Source organism: Strigops habroptila, chromosome 1, assembly GCF_004027225.2.
Source record: "Strigops habroptila isolate Jane chromosome 1, bStrHab1.2.pri, whole genome shotgun sequence".
NCBI lineage: Eukaryota > Metazoa > Chordata > Aves > Psittaciformes > Psittacidae > Strigops > Strigops habroptila.
In genome coordinates this window covers 85,791,494-85,818,534 of record NC_044277.2, presented here as the reverse complement: position 1 = coordinate 85,818,534, position 27,041 = coordinate 85,791,494, and the positions used below count along the sequence as shown (strand labels likewise).

Here is a 27,041-nt window from a genome sequence, read left to right as displayed (position 1 = left end):
GTGCTGAATACGAGGTACGTCATTTTGCATCCTCTTTGTTAACATGCTCCACTGCTTCCCTGTTTGATTGTGGGTTGTCACCTCCCTTTCCTGGTCTCTGTGTAAAGCTGTCCTCACCAAGCCAGCCAGCTGTGTGGCAAAGTTTCTTTCACTATTGAAAAATTTACAGCTGTGAATCAATTAATGTTTTATAGCCACATTCAATAGTTTCTGCACAATCCATTATAGACCCTGCTGAAATGTATTTCGGATATTCTCCTCAGCAGCAGTGCAGATTCAGGTGTATATCTCAGTTCAAACATATTGTTCTCACTGATGTTCTTGAACTTGTCCCTTCTCTTTCAGTCCTCTGCCATGTATGTCTGTTCAGTTTATTTCTATGATGGAACAAGCAGACATGCTGGGAGCAGGATCTAAAATCTTCCAAAATGAGATGCATGGCAGGTGTCTGGTAAGACAGCACATAACTTACCATAGAATCATAGAATAGTTTGGGTTGGAAGGGACCTTCAAAGGTCATCTAGTCCAATCCTCCTGCAATGAGCAGGAACATCTTCAACTAGATCAGGTTGCCCAGAACCACATCCAGACCGGCCTTGAATGTCTCCAGGGACGGTGCATCCACCACCTCTCTGGGCAACATGTGCCAGTGTTTTACCACCCTCATTGTAATGAACTTTTTCCTTACATCCAGCCTGAATCTCCTCTTTTTTAGTTTAAAACCATCACCCCTCATCTTATTGCAACAGGGCCTGCTAAAGCCTTTCCCCATCTTTCTTATAGGCCCCTTTTAAGAACTGAAAGGCCACAATAAGGTCTCCCTGGAGTCTTCTCCAGGCTGAACAACCCCAGTTCTCTCAGCCCTTCATCATAGAAGAGGTGTTCCATCCCTCTGACAATTTTTGTGTCTCTCTTCTGGACCATCTCCAACAGGTCCATGTCTTTCCTGTGCTGAGGACTTCAGAGCCGGATGTAGTACTCCAGGTGGAGTCTCACCACAGCAAAGTAGAGGGGGAGAATCACCTCCCTTGACCTGCACTTATTCCATTCCTATGGGTGTTCCAACTCCTGTCACAGCCAGATCACTCCCAGAAAAAGCCATTCTTTAGTAGCAGCATGAAGTTTCATGGCAGCCCTATGTATTCCTGAGATTAGAGCTCTACACATGCAGGTTTGGCAGCACTATCTGAAGCAGAGTTGTGCTGCTTGAACATGGCAGTGGGGTCTATCACGGCCACCCAGTCCGCATGTGCTGCAGGTGCCTGAGCTACAGAGAGATGATTCTTGGGCTTAAAACATATCAAAACATGATTAAGGAGGCCTGAGCTAGAAACACAGGCTTCACGGGTGCTAAAAACACAGCGGCACATGCTTTGCTGCTGCAGCGCAGCAGAGGCGAAGAAAGTAATGGGACAAGCTCCAACAGGTGCACAAAGAGGAGGTTGGGAGTTTGGAGTTTTTGGGTTTATTTTCCACTTTTTCATTCCGACGCGCACCACGCCGTGTGCAACTCCGGCCTCTCTCCCTCCCGCCGGCTGAAGGCGAGCCCCCTCTGGAGCCCCACACCCGCCGCGCTCTCACTGCGGAGGGTCCCGCACCCGCACAGAGCCCGCCGCCGCCGGTCCCGCACCCGCACCCGCACCCGCACCCGCACCCGCACGGAGCCGCCCGCAACGTGAGACAATGCCGCAGCCCCGCCCCGACCCCGTGCGCCCATTGGATCTGCCGTATGAAGTCACCGGCGGGGCGGGGCGCGGCGCCCAACTTAATGGGGGGCGCGGGGCGCGGCCACCGCAGCGGCGAGTGCGGGAGCGGCCGGAGGACGTGCGGGCACCGGCGGATACCGGCACCATGCGTGAGATTGTGCACATTCAGGCCGGGCAGTGCGGAAACCAGATCGGCGCCAAGGTACGGGCCGGCGCGGGGAGAGGGGGGCGATTCCCGCTATGGGGCCCCGGGGTCGCACGCCGCCCGTCCCCAAAGGGAGAGTAGCCCGGGGCTTAATAAGGCATCGCGACTTCTGCTCCCGTCTCCGGCAGTCTGAGCCTCCGCGGGGCCGGGCGCCGGCTGGGCTGTGCCCTGGCTCCCGTCCGTCGCTGCCTGCTCTGCTTTTCCCGCGGGCAGCCGCGGCATCCGCCCTGCTGCCTCCCCTTCTTTCCCCCTTCACTGATGCGGGCCGCTGAGGGTGCAAGAGGTGTCTCAGTGCGATTGGAGAGCCCCCTCACCGAGGGTGTTGCAGGTGTTATCATCTCCTTGTAATGCCTACAGTGTCTTATGCCCCTGCTAGATAATGGGAGAAGACTAAACTGAGATACCTATTGCTTGTCATCCTTTGGATACAAGCAATAAAAGAATTAACTCATATGTTGGTGCTTAGCTGCCTGCTTGCCTTCAGCTGCTGTGGCCAGAGAAGGCTTTCTGCGCTGCCTCACCTTCCTCCAGGGCAGCTGCTCTGCTATGCAAGGGAGTGGTCAGGAAATGGCATGTACAGCCTGTGCTGGTGTGTGTGATTGGCACTGGCCAGCTGTGGTTAACAACTGCTGTTCTCCAAACATTTCCAGTTCTGGGAGGTCATCAGCGATGAGCATGGCATTGATCCCACGGGCAGCTACCACGGGGACAGTGACCTGCAGTTGGAAAGGATCAATGTCTACTACAATGAAGCTGCTGGTAAGTGTGTCTGCTTCATCAGATGCCTTTAAATAAACAGGGCAGCCATGCCAGCTCAATGAAGCTGGAAAAATCCCTGAACAAGAGCTGTCAACTGCCAGTGACTGCTCTAAGAGAGCTTTGTTCTCAGAATGGCTCTGATAACATGGTAGTCTTGATCTAGACAGTGTGTCTCTAGTGAAATGCAGGGAGGTGGAAGGGAGCACAGCAGGGCTCCTGTGACACTGGCTGCCAACTGTAGGGCTTAATGCTGGTGCTGGTTCCTCCTGCAGGTAACAAATACGTCCCCCGTGCCATCCTGGTGGACCTGGAGCCTGGCACAATGGACTCCGTGCGCTCCGGCCCCTTTGGACAGATCTTCCGGCCTGACAACTTTGTCTTTGGTGAGTGGGGGATGGAGGAGTCCTGAAGTGGCAGCTCCGTGCACAGAAAAGAGTCGGAGCGAGCATGCAGGTGACCCTGGGGGACCCGAATGCCAGTGGCAGGATGGGGATGGAGGAGAGGGGTGCGGGCAGCGGGCCGGAGAGGTGGCATCATCTCTGTTGCTGCCGGGGGCCCTGCTAATGGGGCACCTGGCTTCTGGTGTGCCCCGCAGGTCAGAGCGGGGCTGGCAACAACTGGGCCAAGGGGCACTACACGGAAGGCGCTGAGCTGGTGGACTCTGTCCTGGATGTGGTGAGGAAGGAGTCGGAGAGCTGCGACTGCCTGCAGGGCTTCCAGCTGACTCACTCGCTGGGCGGCGGCACGGGCTCTGGCATGGGCACCCTGCTCATCAGCAAGATCCGCGAGGAATACCCCGACCGCATCATGAACACCTTCAGCGTCATGCCCTCGCCCAAGGTGTCGGACACGGTGGTGGAGCCCTACAATGCCACCCTCTCTGTGCACCAGCTGGTGGAGAACACGGACGAGACCTACTGCATCGACAACGAGGCCCTGTATGACATCTGCTTCCGCACCCTGAAGCTGACCACCCCGACATACGGGGACCTCAACCACCTGGTGTCGGCCACCATGAGCGGCGTGACCACCTGCCTTCGCTTCCCCGGCCAGCTGAACGCCGACCTGCGCAAGCTGGCGGTCAACATGGTGCCTTTCCCCCGGCTGCACTTCTTCATGCCGGGCTTCGCGCCGCTCACCAGCCGCGGCAGCCAGCAGTACCGAGCCCTGACGGTGCCCGAGCTCACCCAGCAGATGTTCGACTCCAAGAACATGATGGCCGCCTGCGACCCGCGCCACGGCCGCTACCTGACGGTGGCCGCCATCTTCCGGGGCCGCATGTCCATGAAGGAGGTGGACGAGCAGATGCTCAACGTGCAGAACAAGAACAGCAGCTACTTTGTGGAGTGGATCCCCAACAACGTGAAGACGGCCGTCTGCGACATCCCCCCCGCGCGGCCTCAAGATGTCCGCCACCTTCATTGGCAACAGCACGGCTATCCAGGAGCTCTTCAAGAGGATCTCGGAGCAGTTCACGGCCATGTTCCGGCGCAAGGCTTTCTTGCACTGGTACACCGGTGAGGGCATGGATGAGATGGAGTTCACGGAGGCAGAGAGCAACATGAACGACCTGGTCTCCGAATACCAGCAATACCAGGATGCCACTGCTGATGAGCAGGGGGAATTTGAGGAGGAGGGAGAGGAGGATGAGGCTTAAGTCCCCTAGTATTCAAGGAACTTCTGTAAAGCAGGCATGTGTACTGAGTGACTACTTTCTGATGGTGGTGGTGAAGCATGCTCTCTAGAAACAGTGTACCCCATTATCCTCTCAGCTCTTGTAACTTTGACAAACTTCTCAATGTAACAACTCTGAATCCCAGTTATTGCAATGTTTTTGCCCTTTAATGTTAAGAGCACATAAAGGCATGTAATCTAGATCGTGTTTTCTGTCTTTCTTAACACCTCTGACAGCTATTTGGCCAGTGAGGCAAGAAATAAGTTTAAAAACATGTCAAATCTTGCAGCAGAGTGGTGCGCTCTGATCTACTGAGAGGCTTACATATTATCAAAATTATGATTTTTCATGCAAATATTTCATATTTTTTTATTACAGGATTCAAACCTTCCTGTAACTTGAATGAAAATGGTAAGCCTACTAAAATTCCCAAACAAAGCAAAAAGAAACACCTCTAAGTTGTTTCCTACTCTGGTCAGCGTAGGAAGTCCTCCACCTCTCTGTTGAAGTCCTCTGCAAAACGCAGGTGTAGATTATGCTTTCCTTCTGGCATCAGAAGCAGCCTTAAAAGAGAAAATCAGACACTGAATATACATTTTTCTTCTGCGACCATAGGTAATTATAATATTTGTTGCCTTTTCCTTGCTCTTGGTTACCCAAGTACAGAACTGAAGTAACTCTTAAGTATTGTCCCTATGTATGTGGTTCAGAATATGAACCACAGCAACAGTTGAAGCAAGAAGTGCATACTACTTGCCCCACTTTGGGGAGGATAAACTAAGCTTAAAACCAATTTTTGTGTCCTAGACCCAGTTTCTAGGAACCTTTCTGAAGGTCACCAAAGAAGATAAGATTCCAAAAGTTATGTGAGCAGGATACATCTTCAAAAGGTATGTGAAGTACCTGAGTTCCCTTTCCTCTTTTGGAGAAGAGGGGTTGTGCTGGGCAGTGAATGCATTGAAGAGATCGCTACAGAAATGTAGATTTCATGTCACCACAGAAACTTAGTTTAGCATTTGAACTTTGTGTAGTATTTCTACAAAAAAAAAAAACCCAACCCAATCTAAAACTAACACATTCCTTCAGCCATTAAAGTAAGAAGGGAAGTCAGGATTTCTTACTTCCAAACTTTTGCTATAGCTATCTGTGAAGAAGGCTAAATCTTTGTAATGCTGATATGAGTGTGACATGCCTAAAATGCTACTTGCCATTGCTTCCTATCTGGGAAAAACTTTATACATCAGGTATGTACTTCTAACATTTCTTCATATGGATGTGGGAAACAAATTATTTGGTCTCGCTGCATACTAAGCAATTTGAACAGAGCTAAAGCCATCTTGACTGATACTTTGCTGTGTTGCCTTCATGTCATCTAAGCCCCACACCAGCAATGGCTATCTTTGTTCTTTTCACAGAATCACAAAATGGTTTGGGTTGGAAAGGACCTTAAGAGCATCTAGTTCCAACCCCCCTGCCATGAGCAGGGATGCCTCACCCTAAACCAGGTTGCTCAAAGCCCCGTCCAACCTGGCCTTGAATGCTGCCAGGGATGGGGCACTTCCCACTTCCTTGGGCAACCTGTTCCGGTGCCTCACCACCCTCACAGTAAAGAACTTGCTATATTTAACCGAAATCTCCCGTTGGTTGTGACAAGTTCTGCTTTTTCTCGTGGAAAAGAACAATAGTGTGTGAACATGCCCAGCTCTTCTAGCACTTCTGACTGAATTTCATTATCTCTTTCTTCAAAGACCAAGCAGCATGGAGGTGCACAAACCTATAGCACTGCATATGCTATTTGCTGCTGCTGTTGTTAAGCCACTGCAATGCTACTCAGCTCTAGCTAGGCAAATACAGAATCATGGCCCACTCTTACAATGAGAAAAACAAGCAGTGTTTAGCACTGCAATTGTCAAAAGCTTTTTCTACTTTACTGCTAGATACAAATAAAGGCAAGAAAAGCTGATGGTAAAAGCATGTGTTATTGAAAATATGCTAAATTTAAGGTTTCCCTTCTGCTTTACAATGGAACATGTCATTTCCAGTGTAACAAGGGAAGAATGGGATCCTGTACCTAAGTATTAATTTCTGAGAACACCATTTCTGGTGATTCTGAGTCTGATTTCTGATAAATATACATAGAGGGGAGGACTTCAGCACAAAGACATGCAAAGAATCAATTTACATTTTATTGGATACCAACTTCTAAGAGTTTCCTCCTTGGCTTGCCTTCCAAATAGAAGCTATCAGATCACTGCCTACTTTTTGTGATGACTTGCCCTAGCCTCTGGAGTGTTTCAGAGCTCAGTGAGACCTAACAAGATTATAGGAGCTCTGATCAGGGCATGTGGGGAGTAATTAACTAGCAGACATGCCATAAAGCACCTGTATGTGATTGTCAGGAAGATGTCTTGTTTTCATCTTTCCTGTGGCATAATGCATTTTTATGAGCAGTGGGGCTGACTTAGAGATAAACATATCACTCTCTTTTTTTCACTGAAAATTCCTGCAACATTTGGAAAAAAACCAACTTTTGAGGTGGTTGTTCACATCAACAAGGCAGAGCAAACATCAGTATTCTGTGCTTCCCTCTAATAACTGGGAGTCTCTCCCCATTCATAGCATCTAAGCACATTGGTCTACTGATAGGGACAGAAATGAGGTCTCTTGCAGCAAAAGGAATGCAATGACCCTAACAGAGAAGAAATTTGCTTCTTTTGATAAATGCTAAGGAGTGGTTCTGTATGTGAAGTGGCAAGAGGAAAACTATCTTGCTTGATTTCTCCTGGAGGACTTTAAGAAGGAGCTTATTAAAATATTATACTTTGCAAGAAAAGTCCAGCTACATTCTTTGCATTGTAACTTTATAGGGAAGTTTAGAATAGCTCTGTTTACGGCAGAGACCACTTGTTCAAATACTTTTTGGTTTGTTTTACACTGTGGGTTTGAACTGCTTCATTTCTGCACAACGGTTTATAACTACCCCATCATATAACTTACCGAGAGCTTTTGATGTGCTTATGAATGTATTCTGCATGAGCTTGTGGAACCAAAGGGTCTTTCTCACCATGAATTATAAGTGTGGGACATTTAATATCTGGCAGCAACTCTTGGCAGATGCTACCTAAGGAGAAAATAAATGAAGATCACACTTTGTTTTAAAATAGTATGAAAGGCTGAAACTGCTCCTGTAAAGGACCGTGAACTCCACTGGGTTCTAGCTACTGCCCCTCTTTGTGGATAGCATGCAGTGAATTTATAGAACTATGTAATCAGGACTATAATTAATGTTTCTTTCTCCAAAATGTTACTTCACTGGAATTTTTTTCATTAGTGGATGCTAGCACAAACGGTTAGAGAGAATGAAGCAGTACTTTCCCACGTTCCCCCCCAGGCTCTCTTTGACTGTTCAAAGCAAATACATGCATCTCTCTCCTGGCTTTGTTCTTTTCAGCCTTAGAGTCTTATGGCAGTCATTTTAATGCTACATTTTGTTACATTGGTTGTCAGGTTACAAGCTTTCCTACTTTTACCAACAAATTACCTTAGGTTGTATTCATGCCTATGTCATCTTCCAGACCCTTTGCTGCCTGCAATGAATAACCATTTAATACAAATTGTACTAAAACTATTCAAAGGTTATTCTCCCTGCCCATTCGCCTTACGGAACCTCAGTTTTATGCCTTCTTTAATCTCACTAGAAGTAACCTTAATTCTTTTTCTGAAAGACCTATTTTCCTCCCTTTCTTTTTTCCTCATTCTTTTGTAATCTAGTTTCCAAACTGCCTCTCTTTCCATGCTCTCACAGGAGAATCTTTGGGCAAAACAGACTCAATGAGTTTTATGTTCCATTTATCTTTGAGTTAACTTTGTCCTATTTGTAATTGTCTCTACCAACAGTTTACAGTCAATGCTCATATATGCACACTTCCCTTGGCTTTAAAGTCATATACTGTTTCACGGTTTTCCCAACTGTTTGGTTATTTATATAGTCTTGCAGTTCTACTGGTTAAGTATTTTAATTTAGAACATTTCACCCACAGTTCTAAAATACCTGCACAAATGTTGACTGTATTTCAGAACAGGTAACAAATAAGTTTTGGTTATTTACCCAAGGACAGAGTTGGCAGTCAAACTATTATTTCCTAGTTTCCAGTCCTAAAACTGTTTTTTACTATAACCACTAGATTATATTTACTCCAAAAACACAGAAAAGCGAGAAGAATCTTGAATTTTGCAGCTTTATGCAACTTAGTTTCATTAAGTGTAGCACCTTCTAAAAGTTCATCTCCTACGGCATTTCACACTGAAAACTCTCTGCTTTAGGGCAAATAGTCTATTTCTCATAAAGAACTCGAGTTTTTGACCAGCAAAGGCTTTGCTGTCCTCCTTTTATCTCTGATGGGTTTTGCTAACCCCTTTCCTTGTATTTGCCACATCTGCACCTTACATGCAGCATGTCTTTAATTCTGAGGAGGCTTGCTTGTAGTCTAAAGTTGCCCTCCCCAAGCTATGTCTGGAAAAGAACATGTAGCCTGATGATCACTCATCTTTTTAGCAATTGTTATAGTCTTCTCCCAATATCTGACCCAGTTACAGCATCTAGATAATTCAGCTTCTTGTTACATGTCTCCAGGTGGCTTCTTTTTCAGTCACTCCATCTCAGAGCGTTTGAGGTATGTGCAGACAGTACAAAGATATCACAGCCAGAGTTTCATCAGCCTGGGCTTTGGACTTAAGAATAAACTAGTTTTAAGGAGATATATTCTAGAAAGGGTAAAATAAAAGCAGATCATAATTTGTTACATCACTCTATGGGGAGAAATTCTCGTACCATGTTGCTGATCCCATGCAGAACTTTATGGAAAAAATAAGAATCAAAGGAATGTTTTCCTTGCAGTACCTGCTGTTAATGTATGTCATCTCCTGTCTTTCATTAGAAGAAGTAAAGGAAAATGTGTGTAAGAGAATTACAGACTCCTTGTTTTATGTATTGGGTACATTATGTATTTCTGCTTTAGGCAAATTAAAAGAATTTTCCTCTGAATTCAAACAGAACTGCAGGTTATTATTCATAACATCCTTGGCTGCAAAAGTCTATGTAGAGTAATTGTAGAAATCTTCAGAGATAAACATTAATAATTATATTGTCTAGCTTAACTACTCTTTTTTTAATTTTTATTTTCAAACACCTAAGCTCTGTAAATACTGGTTTTTGAAAGCGTTTTGTTAATTCTGAGTTACCTAAATCTGAATTTCCTTCTGTTTTAACTTGTATATGCTAGGTTTGAAATTGCGCTTCAGCTCCTGTTTGCAGAAACTAGAGTGAACACACCTCACTTTGGGGATATCTTAACATTGTCACTAAGAGATAATCCTTTGACACTGAGAGAGGAGAAAAAAGCTTGAGCAGAATCCCTCCTGTTGAGCCTGTACAAAAGCAATGATTTAATAATGTTGTTTTGTGGTGGAACAAGAGGAGAGACTCATCAGCTAATGCTTCCCATAAATGTGTTTTCCTCCTGTACCTTGCTGGTTCTGTGAACCATCTACAAAGTAACTGCTTTATTTATGAGTGTGAGTCAGACCCAGCTTCTAATGCCATACGCAGAGCCCTTCTTTTACTGGCTGCTAGGAGTACTGTTCATTTTTTCATCCAGAACTGGCTGCTACTATAATTGCTTCAGTTTAACATTGTAAAAGCCTTACCATTTGAGTTTTCAGCAAAGCGAGATATTCCATCTACCCAAGCCTCGCAGGTTTTTGCTAAGTACTTATGCCCATACATCTCTTCCAGTGGTTTCTTGACCTTTTCACTCCATTTTGAAACATCTCGGATGCCTACATAAAATAACATTGAAATATGTTAAGTCCTTCCCAGCAAGAAGGTATAACCCACTAGTGATACAAGTAAATTTTCAAACTAGATTGCAGATGTGTATTTCAAACTAGAAACTGTACTGAATGGTTTTGAATAGTTCATAGTATGGAAAGGGTATAAAAAAGGTAGTTCTATGATCTCTGCTGGAGTATTTCTGAGTTGCAGAAGACCCTTTTGTTGTTACAAGGAACAACAGAAGGAAAAAAAACCCCTACCCAATAATCAAAGGACTTGGTCCTAGAACTTCTGATGTTTCTTTTCGGAGGGCTTGCAGAAGAGGAGTTTAAGGAGGTACTTTTGTATAAAATGGGGACTGTTTTATAACAGTGTGCCAGAGCTGGTGATTCCTTTTTATATCCTTCAGCCTTTTCCTTTGGCTCATGGATGGAAGTTCTTCCATGGCTTCTACCAGTATTCACAGGAAGGAAGCTCTTACTAACACATTCCAGCAGGCTGACATCATGGTACGTTTGCCATAGTCTTACAGGAAAGCAAGCAACTCTGCTTAGTAGAGTCCTGTGACTCATGGCAGGCTGGCTAAAGCTGTACAAATAATCTGCCATTCTAGGTATTTATTTATCAGATTTACCAAATGTTTCCCCTCAGAAGTTCAGTAGTGCTCACAAACCAGATACCCACAAGGGTGACTTCCACTGAACTGTATTTCAGCTGTACAACTCTGTATCGATAAAGCCCAAAATAATGTTGGCATAGCAGGGAACCTGAAAGAGACCTGAGAAGTACTGGATTGTCAAACAGCAATATATGCCACTAGCCAAGCTTTTAACTGGTTTCAAATGGGAATTAAGGGAAGAAAGGAGTGAGGTGTTAATTAACAAACAGAACCTGTTCAGCCAAATGAGCAAGGTAGCAGTGACTGAAAGTGTTTTATAACAGCATCTGATCGGAAATGAGTTTGCTCACCCCAGGCAATCTGTTACTGAACAGCTGTTTCTCTTCTAGAAACTGCAGTTTTATCTTTGTGGCTAGCCTTAATTTAAAAAGGGGAGGGGTGGGGGAAGCCAATATTGAAAGGACACAGGTATCGAATAAATACCCTTCTCTCCCACCATGCAGCTGAGGTGCACTGATGGGCCAGCTGTAGGAGGTTTGTGCTGCTACTCTCTGAGCACTGTCACACAGAGATGTTGAAAGCTCCAGTCCATGAAGAGGCCAAAGGTCCGCACTGCTGTGGGTGCTCCAAGTAAAGTAAGACTTCTTTTTTTTTTCTTTTCCCCTCTTTTTTTGTTTGCTTGTTTGTTGGGGGTGGGGTGGTTGTGATTGTTTGTTTTGTTTTTTGTTTTTTTACATTTTAGCCTATTGGCTAATACTAACTGATACACATTTCACAATTATATAAACAAAAAAATCATAAATATAAAAGCATCTAAAGAAATAAAGTAGCACTTTTACAGAACTAAAAATAGTTTTTGTTACTGAACTAAAAAATATACTACTACCAGTGAAAGTGCTTTAGTTTAGGTAAGTACACATGTGCAATATCTATTTACACTTGTAATTTGCTGAAGCCAGACAGACAGATTTCACAACTGGTCATCACTACTGTGATTGCAGATTTTGCAACTGTAATCACTAAAATGAAACTATACTGAATAATATTTGTTGAGTGCCTGCACGGTTAACTCTTTTAGTTTCTAATTTCAAAAGGAAATATGGTCCCTTTCTGAGTTCACTAGCAGTTTTTGCTATTTTCCTTTAGAGTGACAAGTGATCCAATTCTATTTCATATAAGTGGAACGAGCATCAGAAATCCCATGTTTTTTTACTTTGGAAAGGTTTTGTAACCACAATAATTAACTTTAAAGGAATGCAAATTAGAAAGGCATCCTGGGACACTTATTTGAATGACTCATTTGCTTCCTGAACTGAAATGGTAAGTTATGAGCTTGTTTTCTTACTGCTCATGTATTATACAGGCCCTAGAGGCAAATGCTGTTATGTGCTAGCCCAGTGATTTTCTGTGGACCTTGTTTGAAGGTTGTGCAAGATGTGATAAAAGAAATTAGGCCGAGGGTCAGTAATATTATTTCAAATTGTTTTAGGAATTTGTTACAGCAACAAAAATGTGACTTGCTGAAAACTACTGATAAGCCATTATGCTTTTTCAGTGGTGTAAGTTAGGAGAGACTTGCTACAAATTCTACTATATTACCACTAAAGTAATTGTTAGGGAGTTTCTCACTATGACTTTAATCTATCCCTATACTTAGCAACTTAGTGAATTTTGTGTCCCGTTCCTTTAGTTTTGTTGTGTCCTCAACTCTGTAGCCACTTAGTTATTACATGACTAAGATTCTTAGGTCAAGAAGAAATGAAAATAATTTATTTAGGTTACAACATTCAGTTTGTACATACCATTATAAATTCTCACATCCTCTTGAGTAACGCTGGCATTTGCTCCCCAGACAACCAGCTTGTGGATAAGAGTTGGATACTTCGCAGCTGCAATGAGTGCTGTAATTCCACCATCACTCCACCCCAGCAAAGAGAACTTCTTAAATTTCAATGCCTTGATTTGTATAAGAAAATTATATGCAAATAATCAGCTGGTTTTACAAGCAAGTATCAAATATTTCTTCAAAATTAACTGTACAGATTTAGACATGACACTACATAGCTGAGCTACAGTTAGCTTTCATCATCAAAACAAATATTTTCCTGCTATATAAAAATACTTAAGAAAAGGTCAAATATTTAGAAAACAAGAAATTATACTTGCCCTTCCAATTTTCTACAACTAGTTACAGAAACAGGCAGTAACCATATTAGATTCTTGCTGCATTTAAAAAAGGTCTCTTGAAATTAAGAAGTATCTATTTACAACCAAGAGTAAAGACATTTTCAGAGAGCCTGATGGTATCAAGAATCTGGATTCTCTTCATATAAAGTAGGCAAAGACTATCACAGTGTGGGATGGTAGGTAATCCAAGACAAGATGAATTTAAGAAAAAGATAAGTTTAGGATTGAAAAATAAAATAAAAAAAAAAAAAAAATCTGTTCTGTAACAACAACAACAAAAAAATGCCTAAAGTATTTGCTACAGGATTGTATCAAATTTTAGTCCCCAATTCACATTTTCTGAAGCCTTGAAGTGTACGTTTTAGCAGTTACTTCATGGTGAATTGCAATTAAAAACATTAATAATGAAATCCCTCCTCAAAAAGGAAGGCTTAGGGCAAAAAATATGACAAGCAAGACCTCAATTCATTCTGACTTGTACAATGCTTTCCACTAGAACTTGAAACTCTTGTTTCTTCATATACCACAATCTCTGGTAGGGAGGACCAGCAGGGACTCAAGAGAGGATTCTGTGTATGTGACATTCAGTGGGCTAAGAGTGGGGAAGGTAAAGGCACTTGGGAGCAAATGTATCTGAAGGTTGTGCAGGGATGACGCTCAATGGTTAAGCAGTGTTTGCAGTTTTGTATATAGAAGCCTCAGTTTGTGAACTCTTTTGCAAGCAAACACAGTTTCAAAGTGTGTGTTTTGTTTGTTTGGGTGGGGGTGTCGGAAATTACAGCCTTTTAGATATGATTAAGAAAGATATACTTTCGGGAGAAAGAAAGCAAGTTAGTTGGATGAGTTGTGTTGGTGCTTGGTGTTTTGCTGTCCTAAGTCCAGGCCTGGTTCCTGGTTTGATTTTGGTTTTTTGTTTTGGACAAAAGAAAATAAAAATGCAGGCAATGAGAGAAACAACTACAGAGAGAGAAAAAGCAATTTCTAGTCTGCTTGTAAACTTAACCCTCAAGTGAGGCACAACACTATCAGTCAACTTGATACCTAGCAAACTTTTATCACTACAAGGCTTTTCTGGTTTTGGCTTCTTCCTTAGGTATTAGGTTTACTCTAGTGTCGTTCAATATTAGGTTTCATTCTGCTAAGCTATAATTACTAAACAGAAAAGAAATATGGTAGGGAGAAGAAAAGGATATGTAATATAAGAGCTGACAGCAAGAAAATAGAACCTTGATCTTTAGCAGCTGAAAAAGTAGATTTTGTGACCCACTTTCACTACTGTGCTGCTGAAGGGTTACTGATGTCTAGGTAAGTTTCAGGAGTTGGCAGCAGTGCTTGTAAAGCTGAAGTTTTTGCTGTTGCTGCTGCTGTTCCCCTATCACCCATAGCAAATTACGGATCTCGGCACTGGCTGATGGGTGGAATAGCTGACTAAAACTTTTGTTCTCCATGCCAGGGTTTTTGCCAGTGCTTCAACTGAGATATATTTGCCTCCAGTATTTCTCTTTTTTACTAGGCATTATCTTGATGCATTCTTTGGGTTGTCTCAGGATGCCTTTCCAGCAGGAGGAATTTAATTTATCCTTTGCAGCTTTCCAAAAAACAATGTGATATAACAGATGTGTCAGATATGGTATGCATGTTTGCTTGCTTTAATCTTGAGCTACTACAGTACAGGCCTTTACCTAACACTCGCAATAACCTGACAGCTGGTAGTACAGCTCAATCTGTGGGTGATTTTGTGCTGGCTTTCCCCTGTAAGTGAGCAAAACCTCTTTTGAAACCACATCCTCCATTCAGACCTACGTGAAATGAAACCAAATGATCACATATGCTGTGATAGAAGTAACTTACAACAGTGAGTTGCAATACAACTGCGCTCTACACTGTGAGCTTTCATTAGATCACAGGGAGTATATCACAAGTAAGGGTTGCAGTTGATCTACAAAAACTTGGAGAGGTCCAAGCTCATCCTTTCACTAGGGTGGTAGCTCTGAAGAGTAAGAACTTCTTAAATATCAACACTAATTATTTCCATAATGATTGTTTTAATGTTATTGGCCTTTGCTAGCGTTAGAAATTTGGAGTGGAGCAAAGTGGACTTATTTACATTATACTCCCTTTATTTCAAGCAAATTCCTTCACAGAACGCACACATTGATACAGAGCAGTGTCATATGCATCAAAGTGCTAAATACTCTGAAGAATTTCAGCTTTCTGTTACTTCACAAAAACCTTGCAGCACTCACAGCTCTAGCAGAGGTACCAGAATCCGAAGGAGCCTCGAATAAAGGTTCTGAAGGCTCACCTATATGGACGGGTTTTTTTGCCAAGTATAGGCCAGATGATGTATCTAAACCATACATTGTTATAAGCCTTCTGCAGAAGTCATGACTTTATTTTATTCTCTAAATCCTAGTTGGGATGATTCCTTGAGATTTGTGCTATCCCTCATGTTATGCTAAAATAGAAGCAAGTTACCCACGCTTGGGAAGATTTTAGTAATTTGTTATTATATGCTTATATCAATAAACATCTTCAGAAAAGCAGGATGCTATGTCTCATTTGTTTAGGCAGCTTTAGAGATTGGTAGGCTCTTGTCCTGTTTAACTGGAAGCTACATGCTTACGTTCTCTTTGGGCACAGCTCTCTTTTCTATTTTGCGTTTATTAGTATTTGAACAGAGGCAGGAAAGAGGGTTACAACCATTTAGACTGAAAGTTTGTCACCTATCCATGGCAGCATCGTTACTTTCTTTGTTACTGTAGCAGAAGAAATTGGTGCATTATGGTGCAGAGAGATTGCATTTATGGTTAGAGGGCAAAACTGTGTCTTAATCCCGAGTCTGCTGTCAGACTTACTTTATTTCACTGCATGGAATACTCCAGGAAGGCTGCGTTTCCAGTTTCAGATGGGTTTCTGCAAGGTTATTGCTTATTACAGAAATACAGTTGGACTGTCTGAATCTTGTCTCATATTTCTGGAATTTTAATGCTCTGCCAACCTTCTTAACTCCAAAAAGACTGTACAGCTTAATGCAACAAAGCCAAAATATTAGTTAAAACTAAACCAGAAAATAGTGTCGGCACTTACAGGACAGAATAAAAGAGGAACAGAGAAACACACAGATTTGAAATAAAAAATTCTGCAAGATAGAGAAGTAATAATAGCTTTGGTTCATATCCTTTCTAATCACAATAGCTGTACTAGTTACTAAGGTGTGGTATGGTCACAGGAACCCTCCTATTTCCCACAAAAGTTATTTTGGTAACATGCTGTAAAATGCAAAGTGTCAAGTTAATGTTTAGAATAAAATGTTTCTCAAAATGGGCTGCTCAAGGCAAGATGCCAAGATTCTATCAGCTAGAAATTTTTCTAAGAGCCTTTCATTACTGTAATCCCTTCAGTTAAAACACTTAGCACAGACTTTGTTTTTTATACACGCTTTACCTAAACTTACATGGTTCTTGGCTGCAAACCTCTTACGACAGGTCTTGGAATAAAAACATATTGCTTTATAATTAATTCCCACTGCTGAACCTCTATGTATATTGCAGAAGAGATGGAAGAAGAAAATATTTTCCAGAATAGTGTGCATCTGCTCAGTTTTAAGCCTTCTTTTGTGTACTCTTTTGCATAACTTTGTCTGCTAGAAACAACCAGCTTAACAGTACTCTTCTCCTCTAAATTTAAGGAAAACAGCTTTAAAAAACAATATATATATGTATAAAAAATAATAAAATCTGAGAATATATTTACCTGCATAAAATCTGAGGATATATTTACCTGCATAAGATCCACAGCATCTTTTGCATCCCTCTCAAAGAAATCTGGAGGAAAGTCTCGAGATGGAGGAATGGACTGTCCATATCCCCGAGGATCCCAAGCAACAATTGTGAAAAGTTGCTTATTCATGGACTTAAGCTGTGGTCCAAAATCGGTTTGACCACTCCCTGAAACATCATCATTTTTCCATTATAGTAACCACTATAATACATACATAGTAGACATACTCTAAATGGAAATCTGAGGAAACTCGTATCTTAATTCTAAGAAAGAGATTATCTGTCAGCTGAAGTATACTGTATCTCTAATTGTAACCACTGCAAATCTCAGACAGGAAGTACCATAATAAAAATCTTTAGAACTATCTGTTGTATGCACAGAGCAAATCATTTCAGATAAGGTATGTGAGCTTATAAAAAAAATATGCTCTACAAAGATGCTTTAATACAGAATCTTAAACTGAGTTACCTGGATAGGGATTTATCTTTAACAGATTTAAAGCACTAGCACAATGGTCATCCCTGTTTATCTGGGCAGCACAGGTGAAACTGAAAGAGGAGGAATATACTGACTCTAGCAACAAATTTGTAGGTGAAAAAGCACTGTGTGAGACAGTTGTTCTTCTTCAATAGACACTCCTATGAGAATACTGGTGCTTAAAGCTGAGCTTTAAATGATTTGTTGCCTGAGGAGACAGTGTTGACACAATAGCATAAAACTAACTTCTGATTTTCTAATACGTATGTTACCAAAATAAGCCAAATACAGCCAGTTTTCTGATGCAGAACAGTTCCTTTTATTGATGGCTCAGACCTTGAAAGGACTAAAAAATAACATACTCTAGTCTATTGCACTAAGCTATCTTTGAATGATAGCTTAGCATGAAGAATGTAAGACTGCAATTTCTTACCTACATTACGGACGTGTGGTAACAGTATCACATGCCACTTGACTAGAACCTGTTCAGATCTAATACATTCAAATGGTGTAAATAAAATATCACATTGGTTATCCATTGTTACATTAAAAAGACCTCTTAAGGGCATTTAAGGTTTGTTTGTTTACTTGGAGAAATGTCCTCAGATACCTTCTCCTCACCACCATTTGGTCCAAATGACAAAAGAGGCTGTGTATAGCATGCTGTCTGAGCTGACTACAGCCTGGCATGATCTCTTGCAACACCAATTAATAGCAAGTCAGAAGCCAAAATATCAGGTTGTTTGAAAAATACCAACGCAATCTGACTAATATTAATCACATATTTTTACATAGGCTTTGTATGAACCTCTGCACCAGCATGCACATGCTTGTTATGCTGTATTTTTGTAACTTAAAAACACAAGGCTGAGAGTATATCAGAATGCTGTGTTTTCTTAGGTTTTTTTCTATCTAGAAAGAGAAACATCCCTTTTGGTTTAATGTAGCTTACAAATAGTCTAGAGATGAATTAGTTCTGTTGACCTAAAAGCACTTACTCTGTTGCCAACGTATTAATTAGTCTGTTAATATTGTAAATAGTAGAAAATAATATGGAAAACTCAGTACAAAGAGAGAAGTATCTGACAACCAGAATGTAAAGCTCGCCCTCAATCCGCAAGACCATTAAACCATAAACTTAATAATGGTAAAGATACTAAGCCTAATTATTACTGTTTGTAATAATGTTAACTGCATAATAGCAATGTGCACCTAATAACATTACTCACAACTGAAGAAATACACTATTAGTATGTAAAGAGTTAGCATCAGCAACAGAATTACCAGTTTGAAAGCTGTTTAAAATGAAGAGGTTAAAATATATCACTATTAATGCACCCCAGCATTAACTTCCTTCCACCCTGTGCTTGAGAAATCTTTGAAAGAAAGAACCACTTCATGAAGACTTGAAAATGTTGCTGCCAAGAACAACAAATGTTTCTTGCTCTTCAGTTCTTGACATTCTATCATCTTGATCCAGCAATTCAGTTAAGCATAAACCCAAGTCTGAGCACAGTCATGGTCCTATTGACAGCCTGCCATGAACAGTTAGTAAGTCTGATTGGTTCTTTAGAACTGCAAGAACCCGGAAAAAAAAGCACCTCTGTTAGTTTTAAAAGGTTGTTATCAAAAGCAGTGGTCTCTATGGACAGATACCACTTAGCCAGCAGAACCTGTTGTGTATCTCAAAAAGCCATTGAGAATCTTAATGATGTTGCCCTGAATAACTAAAACATGAAAATACATTTTTAAGCAAAAAGTCCGTCTCAACTGTGCCTCTTTCACTGTGATAACAAACTGCAAGTGCTGCATTATGCCTATTAACTGAATTGGAATGCACCTAGTTTCTAAAAAGGAATGCATAATTCAGTTTGTGTAACAAATATAGCTGACCTGATTTCCCCTCCTCTGTTATTTTGCACCTTGTGTAGCTATTTGCCACCTGTGCTGGACACCCCTTTTGCACAGTTAAATCGAAAAGTAAAAGTGACTGCTACACAAGTCAAGATATTGTATAAAAGGTGCCTGGTGAGATAAATGAAATCTTTAAAAACTGTAAACTGACTGCAATAACTCTGCCTTTTCCTATCATCTCTTGCATGTGTAGCAAATTTTTTTATGACAATGCTCCATAATCAGGTTGAACATATTACAAAATAGTTTTGTCCATTCTAATTTGAGACCGGATGGTGAAGGAGGTGGTTGCTCTGCAAAGATAAGACAAAATCTCCAGACCTAGCATTCCGGGAAGCAGAAGAACTGCATGGCTTCCTTCTCCTGTCTGCTGATAATGCAGGTAGACTCCATTCACTTGGACTTTGGCAGATGTTATGGAAGTACTAGGGATGGGGGAAGGGGAAAGAAACAGGAAAACATAATGAGTTAATTCTCATTACTACACGGTCCTTCAAGGAATAGAGAATAATTATTTTTTCTAGGTATTAAAAACAACACAGTGAGATTTAAATGGGCCACTTACCTTTCATGAGTGCACAGAAGACTAGATAAGTTATCAGGAGCAGAGAAGTACTCAGTTGTGACCACTGTAGCATTTATACTTGGGTTTCACAAATGTAGTTAAATTACTTAAAGGGGAAAAAAAAAAATCTTGACTGTGCAACAAGGGGAATATAAAAACAGCTTTATGCAGCCACAGAAACATATTGAAAAAAATAATATATTAGAGGAGAAGCCTCATTCTGTTACAGCATGGAGAAGAGACTCAGAGCAGTCCTGAGGAGAAGGACTCTGGGGTGTTGGTTGATGAGAAACTGAACATAAGCTGGCTTCAGTGTGCGCTCGCAGCCCAGAAACCAACTGCGTCCTGCGCTGCATCAAAAGCAGCGTGACCAGCAGGTCAAAGGAGGTGATCCTGCCCCTCTGCTCTGCTCTCGTGGGACCTCACTTGGAGTACTGTGTACAGTTCTGGTGTCCTCAACATAAAAAGGACATGGAGCTGTTGGAGCGAGTCCAGAGGAGGGCCACGAGGATGATAAGAGGGCTGGAGCACCTCCCGTATGAAGACAGGCTGAGAAAGTTGGGGCTGTTCAGCCTGGAGAAGAGAAGGCTGCGTGGAGACCTCATAGCAGCCTTCCAGTATCTGAAGGGGGCCTACAAGGATGCTGGGGAGGGACTCTTCATTAGGGACTGTAGTGATAGGACATGGGGCAATGGGTTCAAACTTAAACAGGAGAAGTTTAGATTAGATATAAGGATGAAGTTCTTTACAGTGAGGGTGGTGAGGCACTGGAATGGGTTGCCCAAGGAAGTTGCGAATGCTCCATCCCTGGCGGTGTTCAAGGCCAGGTTAGACGGATTCTTGGGTGACACGGCTTAGTGTGTGGTGCCCCTGCCCATGGCAGGGGGGTTGGAACTAGATGATCTTAAGGTCCTTTCCAACCCTAACTATTCTATGATTCTATAGCTTTTGAAACAACTGGTGTTCACCTTGTTATAACAAAATTCTCCGTCTGCCAAAGGAAACGCAATCTATCATTACAGTTCCTCATGAACCACAGGGTCTACAATGAAAACCACCTTGCATTAGATGAGGGTGGAGAAGAAGAATGTGTTCACAGTATTTCTGTCAGTGTAGTCTCACCAAGACATAATGCTTAATTGGAAAATATCACAAAAAAGCCCACCCACTATCACAGAAACCAAATGCATAGGACACCTTAAGCCCCTACAATAACCTTCAGCACAATGCAAGATACATGTGTAAATGCAAACAGGTAACCTGACATACCATCTCTAGATACATCTCTAGCAAGAAAGCAGAAGTAGCACAGACCGAAGGTATCTTCTTAACAGTATAAACCATTGCACCTGTTCTCCCAAGCAAATTTATGCGCCAATGGTTGCAAGACCTCTCTTCAACAACCTAAGTAATTTATTTAAAGGTAGTAATATGATGAAAATTTTGCCATTTGCTTGCCTAACGTTTAACCCTCATTCCCTGCACTTCTCATTTTACCTAGATTAAATATACTTGCCCTATGAATTCAATCAATGTGAATTTCACACGCATACAGAAATGCTGTTTTCCAGTCTTAGATGTAACAATAATCTCTATTCCATAATATGCACTGTGCAATTTATTAAAAATTCAACTTAACATAAAAATTCTGAACTACTTACAGCATGTAAGCATAGTCTGACTTGTATAGATTTTGAAATGGTGGATTAAAGGTAAAAAAAAATATCCCATGAACTTATTTTTTTCTCATAAGGAAAATGCACAATAACTTGTGAACTCTGGTTCCCAATACATAAGAGGCAGTTAAACCACAGAACCCATTTTACACAAACACATTTTGGATTTTACACAAAATCTTGGTCTACATAACCAAACATGCCACATGCCTAAATATAAGGTGTGACTGGGCAGAATACGATCAGCTCTTTCTATCTGTGCAGACCCAATTTGAGGACAGGAGTACACACGCAGATCTGTGGCAAGCATACAGCTCAAAGCAGCTGATTGCGTCACTATAAGTCTAGTGGGTTTTGCTGGACTGTTATGCAAATGTGATTCAAGTGGTTAGTTGGCCTATGTTAACCCCGCTTTAAGTCTATATATCACACCTGATGTAGCTATGTACTTCGCAACTTGAATTCTGAATGCAGCATTCAGATGGCCTTCTTTTCCCCTGTTTAAATATCTGACTTTTGCTTTTTTCTATTTATACAAGAAAATGTTTTGGTTTGTTTCCTTGATACACCATTAGGAAAAAAACCATTACTATGAGGGTGGTGAGTTACTGGCACAGGTTGCCCAGAGAACCTGTGGAACCTGCCAGGATGAACACATCCCTGGCAGTGCTCAAGGTCAGGTTGGACGGGGCTTTGAGCAACCTGGTCTAGTGGAAGGTGTCCCTGCCCGTGGCAGGGGGGTTGGAACTCAGTGATCTTTAAGGTACCTTCCAACCCAAAGCATTCTTTGAGTCTTTTGTTTTGTCATTCATTTCAATGGGTTATTTTATCATAGTTCTCACCACAGCAAATGAGCATCTTGCTCTTACTAAATTTTATGGAAATATGTGATTTTTTTTCTTCAGATTAATAATTGCCAAAACCATTTCAAGTTCCTAACAAAACAGAAATAATCACCATCTTGTTATCTCTTTTAAAAAAGTTACCAACATGTAGTTTTAACAGACAAGGGATGTATATTCTGCTTTCCTGATTCAGATGCTAGATTTTGGTGGGTTTTTTTATACAGTTCTGGATTTTTTTTAGGATTAATTATTAACATCAGACACTTGAGAATTTTGCTGAGCTTGCAATGTTTTTTTCTTCTTGGATTGTGCCTTAGTGTGAAGTTTGCTCCAGGAGTTTCACATAGAGAGTATTTTCAATACTTTCTGGACTAAGAACAAATGAGTTGGGTTTCTTAAGTGTTGAGAAACTGTACTGGAAGCGGCTACACCTAAGCGGCTACATTTGGTCTTCCCTACACCAAGTTTCTATGAGTACGAAATCACTTCAGTAAGCTTGTTAGCGTGATCACTTCTGTCAAGTTTTCATAAAGACTGCATTGGTTGGCATAATCAGAAACCATGTTACGACAAAACAAAACAACCCCCCCCACACTATTTTTTAACTGAATTAGTAATGTTAAGGTTTATAGCTCTTGAGAAGCATTGGATACATACTGCCTATGTTTACCAAGACAGCACAGATGCAGAGTAGGCAGCTCTTGTACAGTGCCTTGCACTTGTACAGAGCACAACGTGAAGTGCAGCTTAATCTGGGAACTACCCTTCTGTTCCAGCTGTGCTACAATACAACCTAGTTTTTGTCTGTGCGGGGGATAGGGGTGGGGGAAATAAATGGTATTACGTCTGATTTCCTTAATATGATTCGCAGAATAAACAGTATTATATACATTACGGATGTGCATTCTCTTCGCAACCTCGGAGTCGTCCAGGAACAGCATTACGATGGCAGCGTTGCAGGGGGAAATGGACTCGCGGAGGGGAGGGTGACAGGCAGTGACGAGAAGGGGCAGCGGAGCTTGTTAGCCCAGCTCCTTGCAGCACAGGGAAAGCAGAAGCAAGCACCTCAGAGCCACCATTTTGTCACCCCCCCCCAAATCTAGTGTACACCCAAAGCACTGTTCGCACACACACCGCCGTGACACCCACCCGGGCCTGTCAAATACCGCCTTCCCCCAGGGAGGGACGAGGGAGCCGGGGAAGGAACCAACGAAGGAAGAGCTGTGGTTTTTACCCGTAGCAGGCGGCCGGTCCCCGGGGCATGAGCGGCGCGGCCCGGGCGGGCAGCAGCAGCACCCGGAGGGCCCGACCCACGCTCCACCGAACCATTTTACCCACGGAGGACGACCCAGCGGCGAGAGGAGGACAGAGGAGGGGAGGCGGGGCGGCCGCCCCGCCTCCCCTCCTCTCTCCTCCTCTCGCCGCCAGGCAGCTCGGCAGCCCTGCCAGCCCAAGGCCGCGGCTGCAGTGCGGCCCTGCGAGCGCCTCTGCGGGAGGCTGAGTCCCATCTCGACACAGCTCCACCCGAGGTGCCCGCTGGGAGTGAAGGTCCCTACCGTGGGGGATACAAGGGACCAAGTCCTGAGCACCTGCACCTCTGCCCGTGGTGCAAGAAGCTCCGTGAGAAAACAGAAGACATGGTGGTCATCTGTGACTCCAAGTCCGCCTGGTGAAAGGCTCCCTGGGGCAGTTGTGTCAGCTCTGGGGACTGCAGCTCCCCTAAGGAGATGCTTTCAGCATGCTAACCCCGGGCACTTGGCAGTAATCATTAACTCTGCCTCACCAATGTTAGTTGCAGGGCCTGCTGAGAGCACTCATCTCCTGGCCGGGGGCTTTGACCTGGCAAGTGCCCATACTCCATGGGGCCAGCCACCTCTGGAGCGGCCTGACTGCCTTCGTTCACCACAGCATTTGGTCTCACTTTCCTCTGGAACTTCTCTCAGGTTGCTTACAAAGCACCAAGGAGACTGCCCGCTTTCACCGATGCCTGCTTTCTAAGTGTTGAGGAGAACTGTCCGGTCTTAAGTTGCAGCTGGCCAGGGTGATGGTGGAGAGGGCTGTGAAGGTAGTGAGGAAAATAGCAGAAAGCTGTAGAGCTGATACCAGGCTTGAAACAGACATAGGAAGTAAGGCCTCCTGCCTTATACCTGGATGAGTGGGATTTGCTCAAGACAGGTCAGTGTTACGTGTTTGCTCCAGCCCAGCAGGAGCTCAGTGACTGCTCAAGTGTCAGCCTTCCCACTCTACTACCATTTGTTTGCATGGGACTGAGAAGTCTTACAGGTAAATAACAGTCTTAAATCCCAGTGCATAAAGAAATTAACTGTGTGAGCATACAGGTTCAGTTTATCCCCTGAGCAGATCAAACCATTGAAGATTAAGGTCTTTAGTATAGCTAATTACAAGCAACCCATCATTACAACAAGCTGCCTTCACTCTTGCCCCGTGACATCTACAAGCCCCTACAGTTTCTTTGGCTCCTAGGTCACTTTCAGAGGCTCATCTTTGTTGTGTCACTGTCTACATTTCTTTCTGGTGGAAAATGACTGGAGGTGGCTGTTGACTATGTGTTTAGGAAAGAGGTAGCTTGGTCTTCTGCCATACAAACTGTTTTTTTTTTTTTTTGTTTGTTTGTTTTTTTTTTTTTTTTTGGTTTTTTTTTTTTTTTTTGTTTTTTTTGGTGTTTTTTTTTATTTTTTTTTTATTTTTGTCTCCTGAATTTTGCAATTCCCATAAATCAAAAGGGGCTCCTACCTCATGTAGCCCTATGAGCTTCAGAGGGAAAGGTCTCAATCCTGTATCCAAGTTCATGCCTGTTAAAATGCTTTTCAGTCTACCTACATATCTTCTAACTACTACGGCTGATGGAGATGTAACACATTCTCAGAACCTGTGCTGAAGAACTGAGTGATAAGGTAGAAAGTGTCCACCATCAAATGTAGGGGCAGGGCAAGAACTAATTAGAAAGGTAAAACCAGAAGCCCTCACCAAATGAGAGAAAAGGGAGATGGGGAGGTTTATGCATCACTTAAGAAAAGGATGGGGTAGTTCCAGATGGGTTAACCCCACTGCCACTGTGACAAAAGCTGTGTGGTCCCTTTGTAGAAGAGGCTGTCACAGTTGAGATGTTGCACCATGTGTCGTCTCCAGGCCTTCCATCACAGCCTGTAAAGTGGCCGTTCCTGTCCCAAGTGCCTGGACCATGCAATCCCTCCCACAGTGAGTGTCCCGGCTTCTTTGGCCAGGGAGGAAACAGACTAATATGGCAGTTGGGCAGAAATGGCACTGACAAAATACTATTTTCTATGTGTGTAAGGAAAATGGCTGGCACCATGAGGGGTGACAGAATAAAGCTGCTCTCGAGGAGAAAGTTGCTGTCTGGGCTCACAGGGCAATGGCTGAAGATGTAGCTGTAGAAACAGGATTCTGTCAAGGTGGATGCAGCTGGTGGATGATCTGGGGACAAAGAGTGTAAATGCACAGCTTCAAACTGTTAACCTACCCAGTTCACCAGAACATCCAGTCTTGTCAGTAAAGCAGGTTTAGACATAATGGTGCGCAAGTGGGAGAATTAAGTATTTCAGCCCAACTATTTCTCAGAAATGTTCTCCTCATAAATTACTGTCTGAGAGGAGAGAAAATGCTTTGAGCAAGCCAGACACAGGCTTACTCTTGCACAGCCTGTGAAAGAGTTGAGAACAAATGGAGCACTAGTACTGTTTGCTCCCATAAAACATCTGTCTAGTTACTGCTTGATGGTTCAGGTTCTGGTGGGAACTATTTCTGTCTATTGCATGGAAAAGAAAAAGAAAACAAACAAACACATTTAAAAGAGGTAGCACTGCTCTGCTGGTGATGTCTCCCCAGACCCAGATTTTCCTTTCCCTCTTAACTGCCCGTGTGATTATTTTGCTCCCCCATGGTGTTTGTTGCCCCATTTCTCCAGTAGGGTCATCTCTACAGTCAGAAACTTGGCTTAATGACAGCTTCTGGCTGCTGCTGCTGTCAGAATTATGCAAGGCTCTGGAGGGCATCACTGCTGCACCCTTGGACTTTGTCACCTGTGATGAACCGTCACAGTCCCTGCAGCCAGGCTGCACTGTCAATGCTGCATGGATTTGTTCCTTACAGAACTGAACAGTAGTGAAAAGAGTGATTCAAATGCCATTTCCAAGCCCACAAGTATTTTCCCAAAATTCTTGTGAGGGTCAGAACTGCAGAACAGTGAGATCTTTCAATTTGCCTATTAAATTGCAAGGGACAAAGTAGCCTTCTGACTCCTGGTTGGATAGAAAATATGTATCTACTATTTTTGTACTTCCTCAGGTTGTAGAAAAATCTAGAAAAGTCAGTTATATTGACATAGTGGAACATGTACACAACTTGAGACGTGCTGGAAGATCAGGTAAAAAGACAAATTCTAGGTCTCCAAAGGCATTACTTTCATCCACGCATGAGATTCTTCTATTGGCAGCAGTGATCCCATACAAGACACCAAAATCATTACCATTAGCTGGGCTTTAAAATCTGGAGCTTTTAAGGAGCAGCTGATTTGTCAGGGCCATCAGGGCACTAATAGGCTTTAATGGCCATGATTGGCCTCAGCTGAGGTCTCCCCCATCCCTCTGCTCATGGGCCAAGGAGCCTCATTTCAGCTTAGCACAGGGCCATCAGTTCCTGCCTTAGCTATGTTACAGCCGTATCTGTGTCTGGTTGGGGTTCCTTGTGATCCAGGTACTGTTGTAGATCTTGCTTCTTGCTGTAGAATTGCTTCTTGAATCTGTGTACATATTGACT

The 27,041-nt window shown here is 42.8% G+C and overlaps 1 protein-coding gene, 1 long non-coding RNA gene and 1 pseudogene across 2 annotated transcripts in view; 2 read left to right on the top strand and 1 right to left on the bottom strand.

Moving 5' to 3' along the window:
- The first annotated feature begins 1,569 nt into the window (after nt 1-1,569).
- LOC115615071 lies at nt 1,570-4,545 on the top strand (annotated as a pseudogene).
- On the bottom strand, nt 4,491-23,617 carry BPHL (biphenyl hydrolase like). The gene is made up of 7 exons (XM_030502793.1): nt 23,479-23,617; nt 19,480-19,583; nt 16,768-16,934; nt 12,600-12,753; nt 10,052-10,183; nt 7,343-7,466; nt 4,491-4,908 (listed from the first exon to the last, which is right to left on the bottom strand). Exons 1-7 carry the CDS (start codon nt 23,571-23,573, stop codon nt 4,821-4,823), a joined length of 864 nt encoding a protein of 287 aa, XP_030358653.1. The 5' UTR covers nt 23,574-23,617; the 3' UTR covers nt 4,491-4,820.
- LOC115615103 overlaps nt 4,903-27,041 on the top strand; it is a 37,648-nt gene continuing 15,509 nt past the window's right edge. Inside the window, exons 1-2 of the long non-coding RNA XR_003993949.1 lie at nt 4,903-5,235; nt 11,301-11,432. This is a non-coding gene — a long non-coding RNA (uncharacterized LOC115615103). The remainder of the gene's footprint in view (nt 5,236-11,300; nt 11,433-27,041) is intronic.